This window comes from Lissotriton vulgaris, chromosome 6 (assembly GCF_964263255.1).
Source record: "Lissotriton vulgaris chromosome 6, aLisVul1.2, whole genome shotgun sequence".
Taxonomy (NCBI): domain Eukaryota; kingdom Metazoa; phylum Chordata; class Amphibia; order Caudata; family Salamandridae; genus Lissotriton; species Lissotriton vulgaris.
Window position 1 is genome coordinate 177,936,992 of NC_141694.1, and position 15,489 is coordinate 177,952,480.

The following is a 15,489-nucleotide window of genomic DNA, read 5'->3' on the forward strand; positions in this document are numbered from 1 at the left end:
TATTCAGGTGGGAAGTGTCAGCTCCGCCCACCACTCTAGCTCAGGAAGACCCATCAGTTTGGTAATGGGTTATCAGTCTGGACCATCAGGATACACAAGGCACATCTCAGGTCCCTTTGTGTGCGACTGTCTAGAGTGAATTCACAAAGCTCAACTGTCATCCAATCCAGACGTGTATTTTAGGGACAGGAAGAGGCACAGAATTGTTAAGTAAAAAAATGCTGTTTTTCTAAAAGTAATAGTGGCATTTTCAGATCTGCAATTTAAAAACCAACTACACTAAAAGATGCATTTTTAAATGGTGAATCCAGAGACACCTTGGGGCATATTATCAAGGGGGTTTATCTCCGGTTTTTTGTCTTTATAAGCCAAGAAAGCGGAGATAAAATTATCTCCCTATTACCTAGCTGTCGCTAACACCAGTTAGCGACAGCTAGTAGGAGATAGCGACTATCTTGGGCCCCACTTTGCATGTCAGTGATATTTATCACTAATGACATGCAAAGTGGGCGTGCCAAGATGTTAGCGACTGGAAACAGTCGCTAACATCGCTATCTCCTATTACCAACTTTTGGAGATATTCGAGCTAAGCGCGAATATCTCCAAAAGCTAACACCTGCCCTGAGCAGTTCTTAGCCATGTTATCCAATGGGAGGTGGATAACATGGCTAAGAGCATTAGTTCGGTAATGCATGAATATCGCTGACTTTTCAGCGATATTCATGCATTGCGGCCGATTTTTATCGCATTTGCGATAAACCTTGGTAATACCAAGGTTTATCTGCGATAAAAATCGCCGCAGCTCTGCGGTAAATTTTTGTCTCTAACCAAGCAATAGCGATAATTATCGCTATTGCTTGGCAATATGCCCCTAAATTCTCAATGTTCTATCTGCTCCGATTTGGAAGATACACTTGTAAAAAAGTGACAAGGCAGCTCCAATGCTTACCTATGGGAGAGATAGGGCTTACTGTAGTGAAAAACTAATTTCACCGTTTTTTACAGCCAGGACATGTAAAACTCAAAATCATGTGTTCTACCTTTTAAACACACTGCACCATTCCCATGGGGCTGCCTAGTGCCTACTTCAGGGGTGCCTTACATGTACCAAAAGGGAAGGTTTGAGCCTGGCAAGTCGGTGCACTTGCCAGGTCTACATGGTAGTTGAAAATTGCCCCAAAGGCTCTGCAGTGGCAGGCCTGAGATATGTTTGAATGTCTACTTATATGGGTAGCAAAATAATTTCTGCAGGTTCACTAGTAGCATTTGATTTACAGGCCCTTGATACATGTAGTGCACTGTACTAGGGAATTATTATTAAGTGAAATATTTCAGTCATGGAGAAACTAAATGCCATTACATTCTAGACACACAACACAGGCACTATATTACTGATTAGCAGTGGTAACATGCCCAGAGTCCTAAAACCAGAAAAAACGAAGCTCAACACACAGTCAAAAACAGGAGGTCAGAAGAAAAAAGGCAGGGAAAACCACGCTAAAAGATGCCAGGTCAAACAATTAGCATATATGAAAACACTTTCGAATATGTGAGTGGGCACAAAATGATCACTTTTAAAAAGTACTTCTGAGTGCAGTGCTATATTGTGCCATAATAATAATATAAAACTTTACACATGTTAAAGAAATGCACCTTTTTGAACTTTTGAAGAGAGTACCATATTTTACATTATTTGTTGTATGATTTCCATACAGCATATTTTCAGGGCTCGGTTTGTGCACAGGCTCTAAGATCTGAGCCAGACCCTTGGCTTTGCTCTGGCTTGGCTCTCTCTGGTTGGTGGTTGGCTCTATGATTGATCTTGTTGATCTCATCAGTAAAGTTGCAGCAGCTCTGGCTCATGAACAAGGGAGAAACATGAGGCAATGGATTGTTATTATAGAAAGCCATAACACAAAATAATCCATGGAAATATTTGGCATATCATGTTGATCGTGCACGGGGCTTATTTAAACGCATCTTCCGCCTCCGGTACGTCACTTTTTAAGTTCAGACCCACATCTATGAGGCCATGCAAAGCCACTTTGCATGACTTTTCATGGCCTCGTAGATATGGTGTAAGGCAATGCAGCTCAATTCACTGCATTGCCTTACACTGCATCAAGGAGGTGTTGAGTAGGTGTTCCCACGCAACACTCATGGGTTTTGAATCATTGCCAGATATTACAAGGATCTTTAAACCTGGGAATGCATCAAAACTGTATAGAAGGTGGAAGAATATGTGTATATCTCCTTGTTTTGTCCTTTCTCTATGTGTGTTGTGCCAGTCGGGAATGCCAGTGGTGGGATTAGGTGGTGTCTGCGATAGAAGTGGGCCTTCACAGTGGTGAAAGTCAGCCACGTCAAAGGAAGAAATAGGGTGAAACGCTGTAGAGGAAGTGGGTGGCGGCTTCCTAAGAAACACTTGAGCATCTGCACTAAATATTTCTTTTTTTTTACAAATGAAGCTATACATTGCTGGATGAGTTCACGGTCATGATGAATGGGTTCCGTACTGTTAAAATAGTCACAAAATCGCCTTTGCGACTTTCATTCAATGTTGACAATAAGGGTTTCTTTCTAGCTTTAATGAAGTCACTTCTCTCTCATAACTTTTCTATCTGACATGAATTATGCTAGTTAGTCATTGTTATGTTATTTTATGTTAACATCATTTGCAAGGCAGATGAATCAACCCGGAAGGGTATCTCAGCGCTACTGTGAACCACAGGCAGGTAGTATTAGTCTCTGAAAAGTTCAGTATTGAGAAGCTTTCTAAAGTGAAGGAGATCCATGCACTTTCACAGATGTTTACTGTAAAGTGGAGCCAGGTAAGAGAAGGTGCCTGTTTTCCAAAACCAAAGTATAATGAGAAGAGATTTCTCCCCAGATCACAAAGATCTGCTCAGCAGGTATGGAATTCGTTTTTCTGTCAGATAATTATGTCCTCTGCCATTCAGTGATTTGTGTACTATACAACAGATCTTGAATGTAATTCTCTTGTGTATAGAAAGCCAATGTATTGAGTACAAGAGGGGGAGAGAGTCAGTTTTGGCTGGCATATTTTTGACTTAGCAGGCCGCTGTGTTCTGGAGCACTTGGAGTTTGTTAAGTAGAGACTCACTGGCAGTAGCTAAAAGAGCATTACAGTAGTTCAAGCAGCTGATCACCAGTGCCTGAACCAGGGTTTTTCGCACAGAGAGTAGGAGGTGTGGGAAAACTCTATGCAGGAGACTCATCATATGAAAGCAGCTGCCTTGTGAAAATTGAATACCTTTATCAGGCTTCTCCAATCCCATGAATTGAAAAGTAAATATATTAGAGATTTAACCCATATGACCTATCGAACAGTTTACTTACAGATTCATGGATTGCCGGCTTGTCCTATTTGTGAAAGACATCTAAATGTTAATTTCCTCATCTCAAGACTTTGGGGCTCATTGCAATTTTGGTGGGTCCGACACTGACAGCTCATCGGTGTCAGACTTACTGGCATCTGCCCCTGCAGTCTACACGCCGCATTACGATACAGTGAGTGGAGGCAATTATTCAGGGTGCTGTACTACTTCGGGATCCTTTAGAGAAATAATTCAGGACTCTGGGGTCTACAATACTCCAAACAATAAATGGAGATTGGAAAAGTAAGGTTGAGGTCATTTGTCCCTCATTTGATGTGGTCATTGCCCACCAAGAATCAGGTATCAATTATATGAAATGTCAAACGTATTAAAAAGTTAGGACACAAGCAACAGTGGCGTAGCCAGAGCTGGGCCTTTCACATATATGCATCCATGGATGAATTCCAAATGGTACATTATGTTGTTTAAGGTTTTGATTGTATGGATTACATTGAAAGTAAGCAACCATACTTTTGTTGTAACCATAATCACATTGTAAAACATTGTTTCTAAAGAAGAGGTACATCACAAACAGCAATGTGGGTGTATTTGAATAGCAGCCAAATATATAACAGACAAACAAAATGTACAAAACAACCACTCACATTCAACACAGACAGGTACTAGATGGAAGTATCTATATTTTAGTGAATAAAGAAAAACAGACTATCATTTATACTTGTTCAATGAGTGATGGCGATTCTCAACCAAAGACCTTCTTTGAAGGAACTTTGGCGATTCACTGCTGTCTCGTTTTTAATATTACTATAGGTCTTGGAATTGAATGAGTGTGAAGATAAAGAAAAGTGAACCCCATTTTGCCCTGATGAAGTTGCTGGAACTTTTGAGCATCGAAACCTGTTGGCATTAAGAAAATGAATATGGTGCAATATTAACCATTTTTAGCCGGGGAGACTGGCAGCAGTGGATTAAAATTGGATAGCTAGCAAGCCTCGCCCATTTTTAACATTGGGAACCGAATGCACTGGTTCTGCTTGGGGTTTGTGGTGCACATACACCACATTTACAGTAGTTGAATAGTGTATATTTTGGTCACATTCACTATTGCTGCACTGCACAATTATTATTTAGGAATTCGACACACTTTTGCTTTCTTTTTCACACATTACAAAGAGAGAGGGCCGATGATGAGAAGCGGGTAAACTGGTAATTGTTAGCCAGGAACCCCCTCGGGTGGTGCTACTGTGAGGTACTCTCTCTTTGCTCACTTTTTCTTTTGTTTGAGTGAGATTTTATCTGTTGTAACGTTTTTATTTGAAAATACACCTGGACCTCAGGTCTTGGTGTTAGTTTACACACCCTTGGGATTTAGAAGAATTATTGGGTATCAAATCCTCGTTGTGGGTACTTCTATGTAGGTGTCTCTATTTGGTAAGGCTCTGTTGGGTTTTTATTACAATGAATGATTAAACCTGCTCCTCCATTGGGGTCAAGTCCTCATGGATGTCTGTTCCTCCTCTAGTTCTCATTGCAGCTTTCACATTTTTGCCAGTTTTTCCTTAGTGCTGTGCATGTAATGATGACACCTATTCTGAAGTACGACAACAATCCTGTGTGATAGGACTACCACATTCTAAGCTACTACTCTCCTATAAATTTTTTCTTGGATAGTGGCAATTTTGAGGTAACAAAGATATTCTTCTCATGCTTTGTCATCTCTGACCATAACTGCTTAACCACGGTGCGAATTCTTCGCGGTGCGGCAGTTTAATTAGGTGGCGGGCCGCGTCAGCCAACGGACGTGCACAGCACTACGGAGGTAGTGCTCGCGACTGTTGTTGGCCGACAGAAACATCGAAGGGGTTAAAATCAAATGTTCCTCTTTGGTGTAATTCACCTTCCTCTTCCTACTACCCTCCTGGACATGCCTCCATCTTGTAAAATGCCCTCCTGGAAGGTTGCATCCTCCTCCTCTGAGATTGCTTTGTTTTTATTGAAAAAAGAAAGCAAATGAATCTTGTGTGATGCAATACCGCCTTGCGGCAGGCAAGTTTGATTTGTGGAACATAGTTGCCAGTTGCATTATAAAATGCTGTGGCACAACGCTTAGTTTTGCATTGTAGTGTAGCATTTGGAACAAGTGGAGCATTCAAGTGGCAATAAACGTTGCGGAACACACTACAATCTTTTTTGACACAAGTCTAGGTATTTTGAAAGAACTAGGGATAACACCATCACTTTAAATATTTGGATCACTATATCACTCTAAAATGAATGAAACCTCAACATGACAAGTACCTCATACAAAGAAAAAGGTAGTTCTTATGTCTGTGTGATTATAATTTTGCTCCATAAAAAAGTATGCATCCATTTTGATTCCTTTGATGAAAATCTTAGAACAAAAACATACATTTATATGTAACAGGTGATGTTTGACAAATTGAGAAAAATAAATGATGATACTCTTGTAATAAAACCTTTGGTATCAGGTTGTAAGTATGTGCTATGGGACTCTGTGCAATTTTGAGTCCATATAGCATTGGCGAATAATGCGTCAAGAGTTACCCGAAATTACATGGTTACAACTTTGCAGTGGAGTATATTCCTGGGGTAAGAAATACTCATGCCGATTGTTTATCAAGATTACATCTTGACTTAGAACTGTATGAGTGTGCTGTTGTATTCTTTAGCTAATATTTTGTTATAAGGGAGAAGGAATAGTTTGAATGAATGCAGAATTACATTATATTACAGACAGTTTGTGAGTTTTTTGTTAGAGACAGGCCAAATGTGAAACAATTGCATGGTTACTTAAAAAACATTGTCCACATTTCAGCAAATCTCCCTATGGCGTTTATTACATGATAATTATGAGAAAACATTGTTGGTGGCAAATGATGGACAAAATGGTTGGGAATTTTGTGCATATTTGTAGTGTGTGTTAACTACAACCTTTGAAAAACACATAACACATCCTTTTTACGGGATTTGCTTGGGTTAAATTTGCTTTCAATTTTACTGAACCGTTATTTGCTTACTCACAAGATAGTATTTCCTAATTGCCATTTTAGACTATTTTCCACAATGGATTTAATTTCCTTTGTTGGGTCAGCCCCCACTGATATTCAGGTTTTGAAATGTATGTTTGAAATTGTAGGAGCTCCTACATAATTATAACAGTTAATGGTGTGCAGCTGTATAATGACAGCAGTAGCCGGGGTGCGGGGGGGGGGGTGGATTTCGATAGATGACAGAGAGGGAAAATTAAATAAATCATTTATTTTCCCTTGTTGTCGTCAGTCGAAATCCCCACACGTGGCCTCACTGCCCCAACGCTCTTACCTGAGCAGACCGGTGCACTGAATCAAAGCTATTATTCAACTGGTTAATGGAGTGCACTAGCGTGTCAAAGAATTGCGTTCGTGTTGAGGAAGGTAGGAACAGACCATTTCATAAACAAGAGAAAATAACACAAATATTCTGAATGTAAAAAGTGCACCACATGAGTCAATGTCTCAGTTGGAGACTGCATTTAAATTAAACACAAGGATGATAAAGGTGGTACATTTGATTTTGGTTATCAAGGACCTTTGTGTGTTTAATTTGTTACAAAGAGATTAGTACAGGAGGCTTATGCTAGATAGTTTTCAAATCTTTATACACCTAAAGTTACTGAGGATCAACCACAAGTGTTTTAGGCTTTTGAATCAAACGATACTCAGGGTGTACTAGAGGAGCAAGCGTGTTAAGATAATTTATGTATGGCTGGAAAGATTGCTGTGTGCAGTTTTATTGAAGTTTTGTTAAGGAGATCTGAGAAACAACTTGTTGTTTGAAGGCCAGTGGCTGTCATGTTGGCAATCATGGAAATACCTGGCTGTCCGAAGAGCTGCTTGTTTGTGATGATGTCTTTGAGGAGTCTGAAGACACTAGCTGTGATGGTACTGAGCATATATATAATTCTGAGAAAATTATTGTGCAAAACGTATGGTGGATCTCTATGGTCAAAGAAATAGGTTGAGCTATATATTTTTTTCATAGATTGTGAATTGAACACTGTTTTGTTTTTTTCAGTTATCCAAGAAATATGGCTCAGTTTTCAGTATCCAGTTGGGAATGAAGAAAATGGTGGTGCTCACAGGGTATGAGATTGTAAAAGATGCTCTTGTGAATCATCCCGACGAGTTTGGGGAAAGGGCGCACATTCCCATACTTGAAGATATAAATAAAGGTTTTGGTATGTATTTCTCTAATCATTTGTCATATGATTGGACTGCTGAAGCAGAACTGTGCCCCAGAATTACTAATGTATTTTTTGTCTCAAGTCCTACAATTTGGGAAATCATAGAGTTTGCAACCAGAAAATGTGTTATTTGAATGTACTACACCCATTTAGCAATTTAGTAGAATGTTACTGTATCACTAAATGGGTTTAGCAAATTCATATGCTCTAGCTAATTTGGAACGGTTATGTTTGGGTTGTCCCTTCAAAATCGCGATTCTTTTTGGTATTATTAATGTTTTGCGACTAAACTGCAGTTGCATAACATTAAAATCTAACAGACATCTTAAAGATGATGGCAACCTTTTACGTAAAAGGACGGATTAAAAGTGTGAAGTCTAAATGCAGGAGGATCTATTGTTTGCTTATGTAAAGATGGAATGGTGTCTCTTGATTGCCCATAGGTCACAATCTAATGGATAAGTGCAGTCAGAATAAGAGATCTAAAATGTTTACTTGTCTGGGAATACCCCACCAAATTACAAATGTCCAATGTTTTGTATCATTTTCCCGGGGATGGAAGACCAGAGCCGATTTTACTGGACAAAAAATAAATTACAAGAAAATTAATTATTCTTAGGTAATGGTGTAAGAACTTTGGTCTACTGGGAACCAAGCACCCCGTTGTATCACTTGACTCTCAGAGTAGCAAGGCAGAGCCTTCTCAAGGGAGGTGGTGTGGGCAACCACTCCAGGCCACAGGCACCAAACAAACAACAAAATAAGCATTATCCAGTCAGCACTTTAACTTATCAAAAGAAAAAGTACTTATTATACACACACTACTCAAACTACATAAGGTGGGAGGTGGGACTGTCGGGGTGATAACTTCTTAACAGTTACACCCCTAGCAAGCTCTAAGGTCCAAAATCCGAACATGCCCCACATGTACAAGACACAATTTAATGGGCTGTAATAATAAAAAATATTCATGCTTACTTGCTTTGTCAGGTGGTCATCACAATAATAAAAGCAGAAATGTGGCGTGATGAACACTAATAACATCACTAATGATGGTACCATCTTACAATGACAATTATTAATAAATGTGATTATTTACTGTTAACTTTGTCATTGCCAATAAAACCATTCATTGACATTCATTTATATATGTAATGATTCACTGCTCACGTTGCCATTTTCAATAAAGCATTTCAGTATTCAATGAACTGTGCCCATAAGTTTTTTTCTACTTTTATATAATGCAGCATTTCGGCCTACCCCCTTACCATAAGTCCCCCAGTGGCCCTTTTTAACCAAGTGGAAGATTAGGAGAGTTAACATTATACCAATCAATTTCAATTAACAGTCTAACCCATTTGGCTACACAACAAGAACCAGAAATCAGTTACTACGGTTAGGAAGGTTTATTGCAAATTAGCAATCAAGTTAAGGTACACAAATCTTAGCACGATGCTGTAAAGATACAGAACAACAACCGGGAAACCTAACCTCCTAACGACGTTTAGGTGAACCAGTTATTAAACAAACAAGAAGTTCACTCACATCAATACAAAATATTAACATCAATATTTGATGTTCAGAGAGAGTTTACGGTCCTCTCTTCTATACATGAGTAAATCTAGAATCGTCTAAGTTAAAGTCTAAACTAAGAAAATGGGTCATTGGTCTAAGAAATCTCCCTATTCAGGGAACAGCAGAAAAATAGGAAATTCTAGGGAAGTATGGGAAGTGACAAAAATAAAGTATAGGAAATAAATGAAATAAGGGAAGGTGTCAGCATTACACAAGCTGGATCAAGAGTCTTGTTGTGTCTGGGAAATTCGAATGTTTAGCTTAAGCCCCACTCAGCAAGAATCAAAGGAAACACGCATAGAGGTCTAAACCTCTCAAAGTCCAAGGAAAGGTACTCCAAAAGGTTTGGAAAGATTCTGAACTCAAAAGGTGTGAACAACAGATTTTAGCACAAGAGTCTTCTGAGCATTACCCATCTGCAAGCATCATTAGAGGTTCCTTTGTCCTTTCCATTCTCACGCTGTAAACTGAAACATCAGAATATTATCACGCACTGAACATGGGAACGACATTGTCCTTGTTCCACCACCCAAGGTAGCTACATTGCTGAATAGGACTCCTCAGTTACACTCTAGCTCTCCATGTTCGTTCATCATTTCATCAAGGTCTTCTTGTCAGGCATCCCTCTGGCGCTAATACAGATTTGTATCCGTTCTCAAACTAACAATGCATGGGAATACCTGCAAGAGAAAAGTCAAGTCAGCAGAAATGGGAAAGAGTATTCTAGGCAGAGTGAAGACAGAGGCCTAGTAAAGGCAAGTTCAACTATTATATCAGTGATGTATATTTAATATGCGAGTACAGGATTAAACATCATCATCATCATAAAAACGTTATTTCGGTCCAATACATTTCATTCAAGCGATTAAGAACAGACTGAATATCTTCAAACAATAATCTAAAATTAATCGGAAAAATGTATTGAGCATAGATGCGCCTAGGATTCCAAGCCATCAAAAGCCTATACCTATTCAAAATTGGGCGACATGGCCCGCTATGCTGCTCTAGTACCAGAGTTTCACTATGCTCAAAGCTGATTAGGAATTATTTATAAAACATGGACCAATAAGCTATTAAAACAATAAAAATACTGTTTTGAGAGAAAACACAATAACATATACAGCAGTCTCACTCTTTCAGCAGGACCTTCTAAGTGTCCAGATGATTCCTAAAAACGTTGCGACTGAGCAGGCTATCATTGGACTGGAGCCCGATTTTAAAATGCGAAAGGCTTTGTTGTGACAGCGTGTTCCCAGTTGTTTTCAAATTGGTTCAAGCCATTTTTTCTCTACGGCGGGAATACAATGGACAAACAGAAAATACATGAGCTATAGTCTCAGTGACAGGGCCGCAACCTGGGCAAAACTGGGAGGTAGTGTAGCTTTGTCTCCAGGAGGCTGTAAAGGAGTTCAGGGGAAGGGAATCAAACCTGATCTGCATGTAGAGTTTCCTGTCCTGAGGTATCGTGATAATCTTTAGGTATTGTTCATATGAACTGAATTTTTTTAAATCCATGAACTCCATCGTTAAAAGACCCCAAGAAGAATAGCTACTGAGGCCTGTGTGGCGCAGCCCCAGTACTGTTTCTTAAGTAGGCAAGTGTAAGCACAAATGAATATAACTTTTGTAAGTACATTAGATTCATATTGCACATGGCATACAGTAAAAATGTAAGAATCATCATGTGTAAGAATGTCTGGGAACTACATTTTATATAAAATATACCTGTAACATTTGTGTATACAACACATAAATCCATTATTGTTTCTAGAGTAATCACAGTCTGTATATGTGAGGATAGTTCCTATTCAATCGGTTGAACAATACTTCTAATTTATTGACTGAAGGCACACAGTTATGTATTGACTTCTCTAGTACTACAGTGAATGCAAATATGATGTCAAGTGCAACTTTTCTTATGAATGTCATTAGGCTATGTAAGAAACGTGTGCTAGGTGAATGTTTACATTATGTATTTATGGTGTGTAAAAGTGGGGTCAAATTTAAGCTGTAACAACACATGCTTCAAAGCAGTCCTAGGGCCTAATAATTGAGTTACCTGCACCATAGAACCTTAAAGCTAAAATACCCAGGTCCAGGAGTGCTTGAAAGTATGGTATACATCTCCTGTGGTCATCAATGCAATACCATTGGAGAGATATCACAAATTTAAAGTTTTGCAAAAAGGGTTCCTTGGGGGGCTGCTACACTGCTGATTACCTCCAGAGCAAAGCTAAAAGTGCTAGCGGTGCCCCTGCTGCACTGGGACACATCAATAAAGGCAATTTTCTACCTGGGGCTTAGCCCTCCCTGGTGAGTATTCCACAAATGGATAGCATGTGCTGTTCTCCACTTGTGGGAAACTCCCCAAGGAGTGCTAAGGCCCCAGGGAGAAAATTGTGCCAAGTGCCAGCTGGTCCCCCTGGGGGGGCCGCTCTTTTCTTGTTCATTCTCGAACTCTACTGGGCCTATTTTAACAACCATAGGCTTGCTTGCTCATGCTGGAGGCTCATAGAATAGAGTATTGTTAATCTATACTCTCAAAGAAGAATGTTATAAAAATGAGATACAAAAAGAGGTTTGTGTTCTAAGTGGTAAAATGTGAATGCATACACATTAAAATACTGCCTTATAGATACTTTCACAATGTGATTGTATCTTCATTAATCTTTAAGAGCTGTAAGTCTAAAAACACCTTTTCATGAGAGGAAAGTTAAACAATTGAATATGCATGTGTGAATATCACTGTGTCTTGATGAACAGCATTCACTCCCTACAATATGGGGTTGAGAGGGAGAAGGTGAACGCCTCATATAACCAAATAATGCACTCATATAATACAAAACACAAAGAAGTGCAGGGTATGTTTTACTTTTTAACATGATACTGTCTGAATGCTTTTGACTCTGAGTCACATATAAGCATTTGGGCATTCCAGCCATTATTCTACTTTAGTTTTTAACATTGACTTTATATGTATGAATTCCCTTTTTGCAATCAATCAATGCTTTTACAACACGTTTCCACTCACTGATGAAATTTATCATAAAGGTTTTGGATAGCCAAAAAAGAAGACCCAATTGGTGAGAGGATGCTTATCAATTGCAAAGTTTCTATCACTGACTTCTAATATGTTAATTCACTATGCTATTACAAGACCAACTCACATGAGCCAGTGTGTCTTTAAGTGCGTTGCAATACTAGTAGTCTACGACCCTAGCAGTCTATGTTCCAGTTTCGAAAAGCATAATATTTCTTTGAAAACCTTTATGTTTTGAAATATTGTTAGATCAGATCCTTTGTTAAGTAAAAACCTGAAATATTGTGTCACTCCTATTTGTATACAGTGAACAGCATCATTTGAAGACTGATTAGTCCTGCATTGAAGCAGGTTAGGCATTTCTTTTCAAATTCCAAAGGCAGAGAGAAAAATGTCTCTGAAAATGTAGGATCAAATGAGAGAAACCGCTCTGGTCATTCCCTTCTGCAATTAATTCACACGAACAAATTAACAATAACTGAGGCTTATTACTATTATTATAGTTGATGAGCACCACGCTTTATAAATGACATATAATAGAGCACACCCCCATCAATTGTAAGCCCTTGCTAACCAAAGACTAATTTCCCACAAAGAATGCTATTTATTTTTTACATACTGATGCCTTAAACCCTCATATTTTTTCCTTTAAAAAGAAGACATTGACCTTGTTATCATAGGATCTCCCTCGAGGTTCCCAACCCTATCCACAAAAGGAATGTGTCATACATGGCAAAATTGTCTCACCCCTCAGCATCATGCTTGTAGATTTTGCTGACCACATAGTTACCCACTTTGACAACTGAAACAATATAAATGGTTCTTGATTGATGTATAAATTGACATTGACAACTAAAACCAGTACTTCAAACTAACTGTATGAAATTTGGAAATTATGATTTCATCCTCCACTAAACTTAATAAATTACTTTTTTAATCTGCTATATAACTGTGAGAACTTACTGATTAAACTAGCTATTCATACGTACAAGGGTTATTTGTAAATGCCACTTTGATTTTCCTCACTGCCTCATACTAAGAAGGAGAGGTTAGTATCAATCAAGCAATGAAGCACAATCTATGCTCTGCAAAGTTTCACCATCCGAAAAATCTGTGAGTAATTTGGCATTGAAGTTAGGATGATGACCTAAAAAGGCAACACACAGTTCACCCACTCTCATACATTAAGTATAATATCAAACATTACATCATATGTAACATCAATTGAAATCATTATGAGTTTCACCGTTAATTGTGGCGTTTCATTTAATTTGGTGGAATAGCACTTTATCAAATGGATATATCATCATATTCTGCCATTGATATTGATTTTTTATAGGTTTTTCACATGGAGAAAACTGGAAGATAATGAGAAGATTCACCCTGTTAAGTTTGAGAGATTTTGGAATGGGCAAGAAGACCATTGAGGAGAAAATTAGAGAAGAAAGTCAATTTCTAACAAAATATTTTCAGTCACATGATGGTAAGTGATAAAGTTTATAGATACTACTCAAACATCACCTTTACTTTTTTGGTTTATCCAAATGATAATTTTAAGATTATGGCTATTGATTTGACCAAAATACTATATTTTAGCCATAGTAACCATAAAAAATACAACAGGGCACTACTTAGAGGGTTGAATGTTGCTAGGTATGCTCAGTCACATATTGGAAAGACAGTTACCTTCTTATAGGGATTTATAAAGAACCCAGTAGTGGTGTAAATCCCCTAAGGCCCTTCTCTATCGTATGTAGGTCCTGACTCCTTCATGGCTAAAGGAGGTCCCCTTCTTCTAATTCTCAAATCATAGAAGCCACCATTTTTCCCAATTCATGCAGAATCATTATCATGTCTGCTAATAGATTCAGATGTCGCCTGATCCAATCTTTCTAAGAACTGTGAAAGCGCCAAGCCATTTGATTAATGTCACAAATACCACAATTAATGCAACATTCACCTGGATCAAAGGTCTACTTTTCACCATTTCAAGGCTAAATAAGAACACATACTGACTATAACTAAAATATTGTTGTCTGAATTGATGTCCTGTTTTCCTTATATATTCATAGAGAAAGGTCTGGGACAAATACCTTGATGCACATAATCTATGTTAGACATTCCTAAACCTATATCAGAAAATTTCTGATACGATTTAGCATTTAAGGACTACCACATGACCATTTGGCAGGAGAGGTCCTTTGCCTAGATTTTCGCCCACGATTCTGCCAGAGATGGTCCCAAATACTGCCAGCACACTTCCCACTTGGTTGATGCTACATCTCACCTGAAGTCTGAAGCTGGTACAGAAGGGTCCCAGAGGAAGGCCAACCAACTGCTACAGCAGCGTGTGTTTACCCTTTGCAGGGAACTCCGTCTTAACATCTCCCCTGATAAAGACATATTTTGCTGTCAACAAAGTATACAATTTATCTCTTCTACCTAAGAAATTCTAAGCTGCTTTGGCTCCCATGCTCTCCTAGTACAGCGCACAGAAATTGATGATGGAGTGTTAAGTTCTACCTGACATTTTTAATGACATTTTAACAATGTTAGAAATTGAAATTTTATTCTCATTATACTGTGCCTTCTTGCTGTTTTTATATTTTGAGTAGGTATTTTAGAAATACTGAAAAACAGATTATTCCTTTAGTGATCAATAGTGTTTACTAAAAGGATTATCACAGAGTTGTTTGCTTCTTTTTTTGAATAATTTATGCAGCACTCTAAGCCTGAAAGGGTATTGTTTTGACTTATACTATGTGCTCCCTTGTGTCTGGACAAAGCTAAACCTCCCTGAAGAGCTATATAGATATGTTCTTTCATATGAGGAAGACACAATGGTGGCAGAAATGAAAAATTATAGCAAAGTGCTTGATTCACAAAGGGTTTCATTTAGGGTGGAAAATCTGCAATGAGAATTCTCAGTGTGGAGATTCTGCACCAAGTGAAGACACTCCCCAACAACTGAGGGGCATCCGCCATGAGTGTGGAGGCCCTTTGTGAACGTGTCTACAATCTATAGTGCAAAAATAAACACATGAAAAAAAGTGAGTAAGTATGCTGATGGATTCTGTCTTTCTTGAAAAGATCCGTAGCTTGCAAACAAAACCATGTTGGGATAAAGTGATTCTTCCTGCTGATCACTGTTCTTTTAAGAAAGGCATATAGGAACAATGAATATGAACTTCCCAGTTTTCCTACTGTAGCTGAAATATCCTCTGTGACCTGCTTTTCACCTTGACTGCTCGCTCTGGCAGCAGGCATTATAA

At 38.5% G+C, this 15,489-nt stretch overlaps 1 protein-coding gene across 1 annotated transcript in view; it reads left to right on the plus strand.

The window, feature by feature from the left end:
• The window catches only part of LOC147706979 (cytochrome P450 2K6-like), a 409,834-nt gene that overhangs the window by 14,418 nt on the left and 379,927 nt on the right, over nucleotides 1–15,489 (plus strand). The window contains exons 2-3 of the mRNA XM_086926208.1: nucleotides 7,434–7,596; nucleotides 13,557–13,700. Of these exons, the coding sequence (XP_086782334.1) occupies nucleotides 7,434–7,596; nucleotides 13,557–13,700 (307 nt within the window). The remainder of the gene's footprint in view (nucleotides 1–7,433; nucleotides 7,597–13,556; nucleotides 13,701–15,489) is intronic.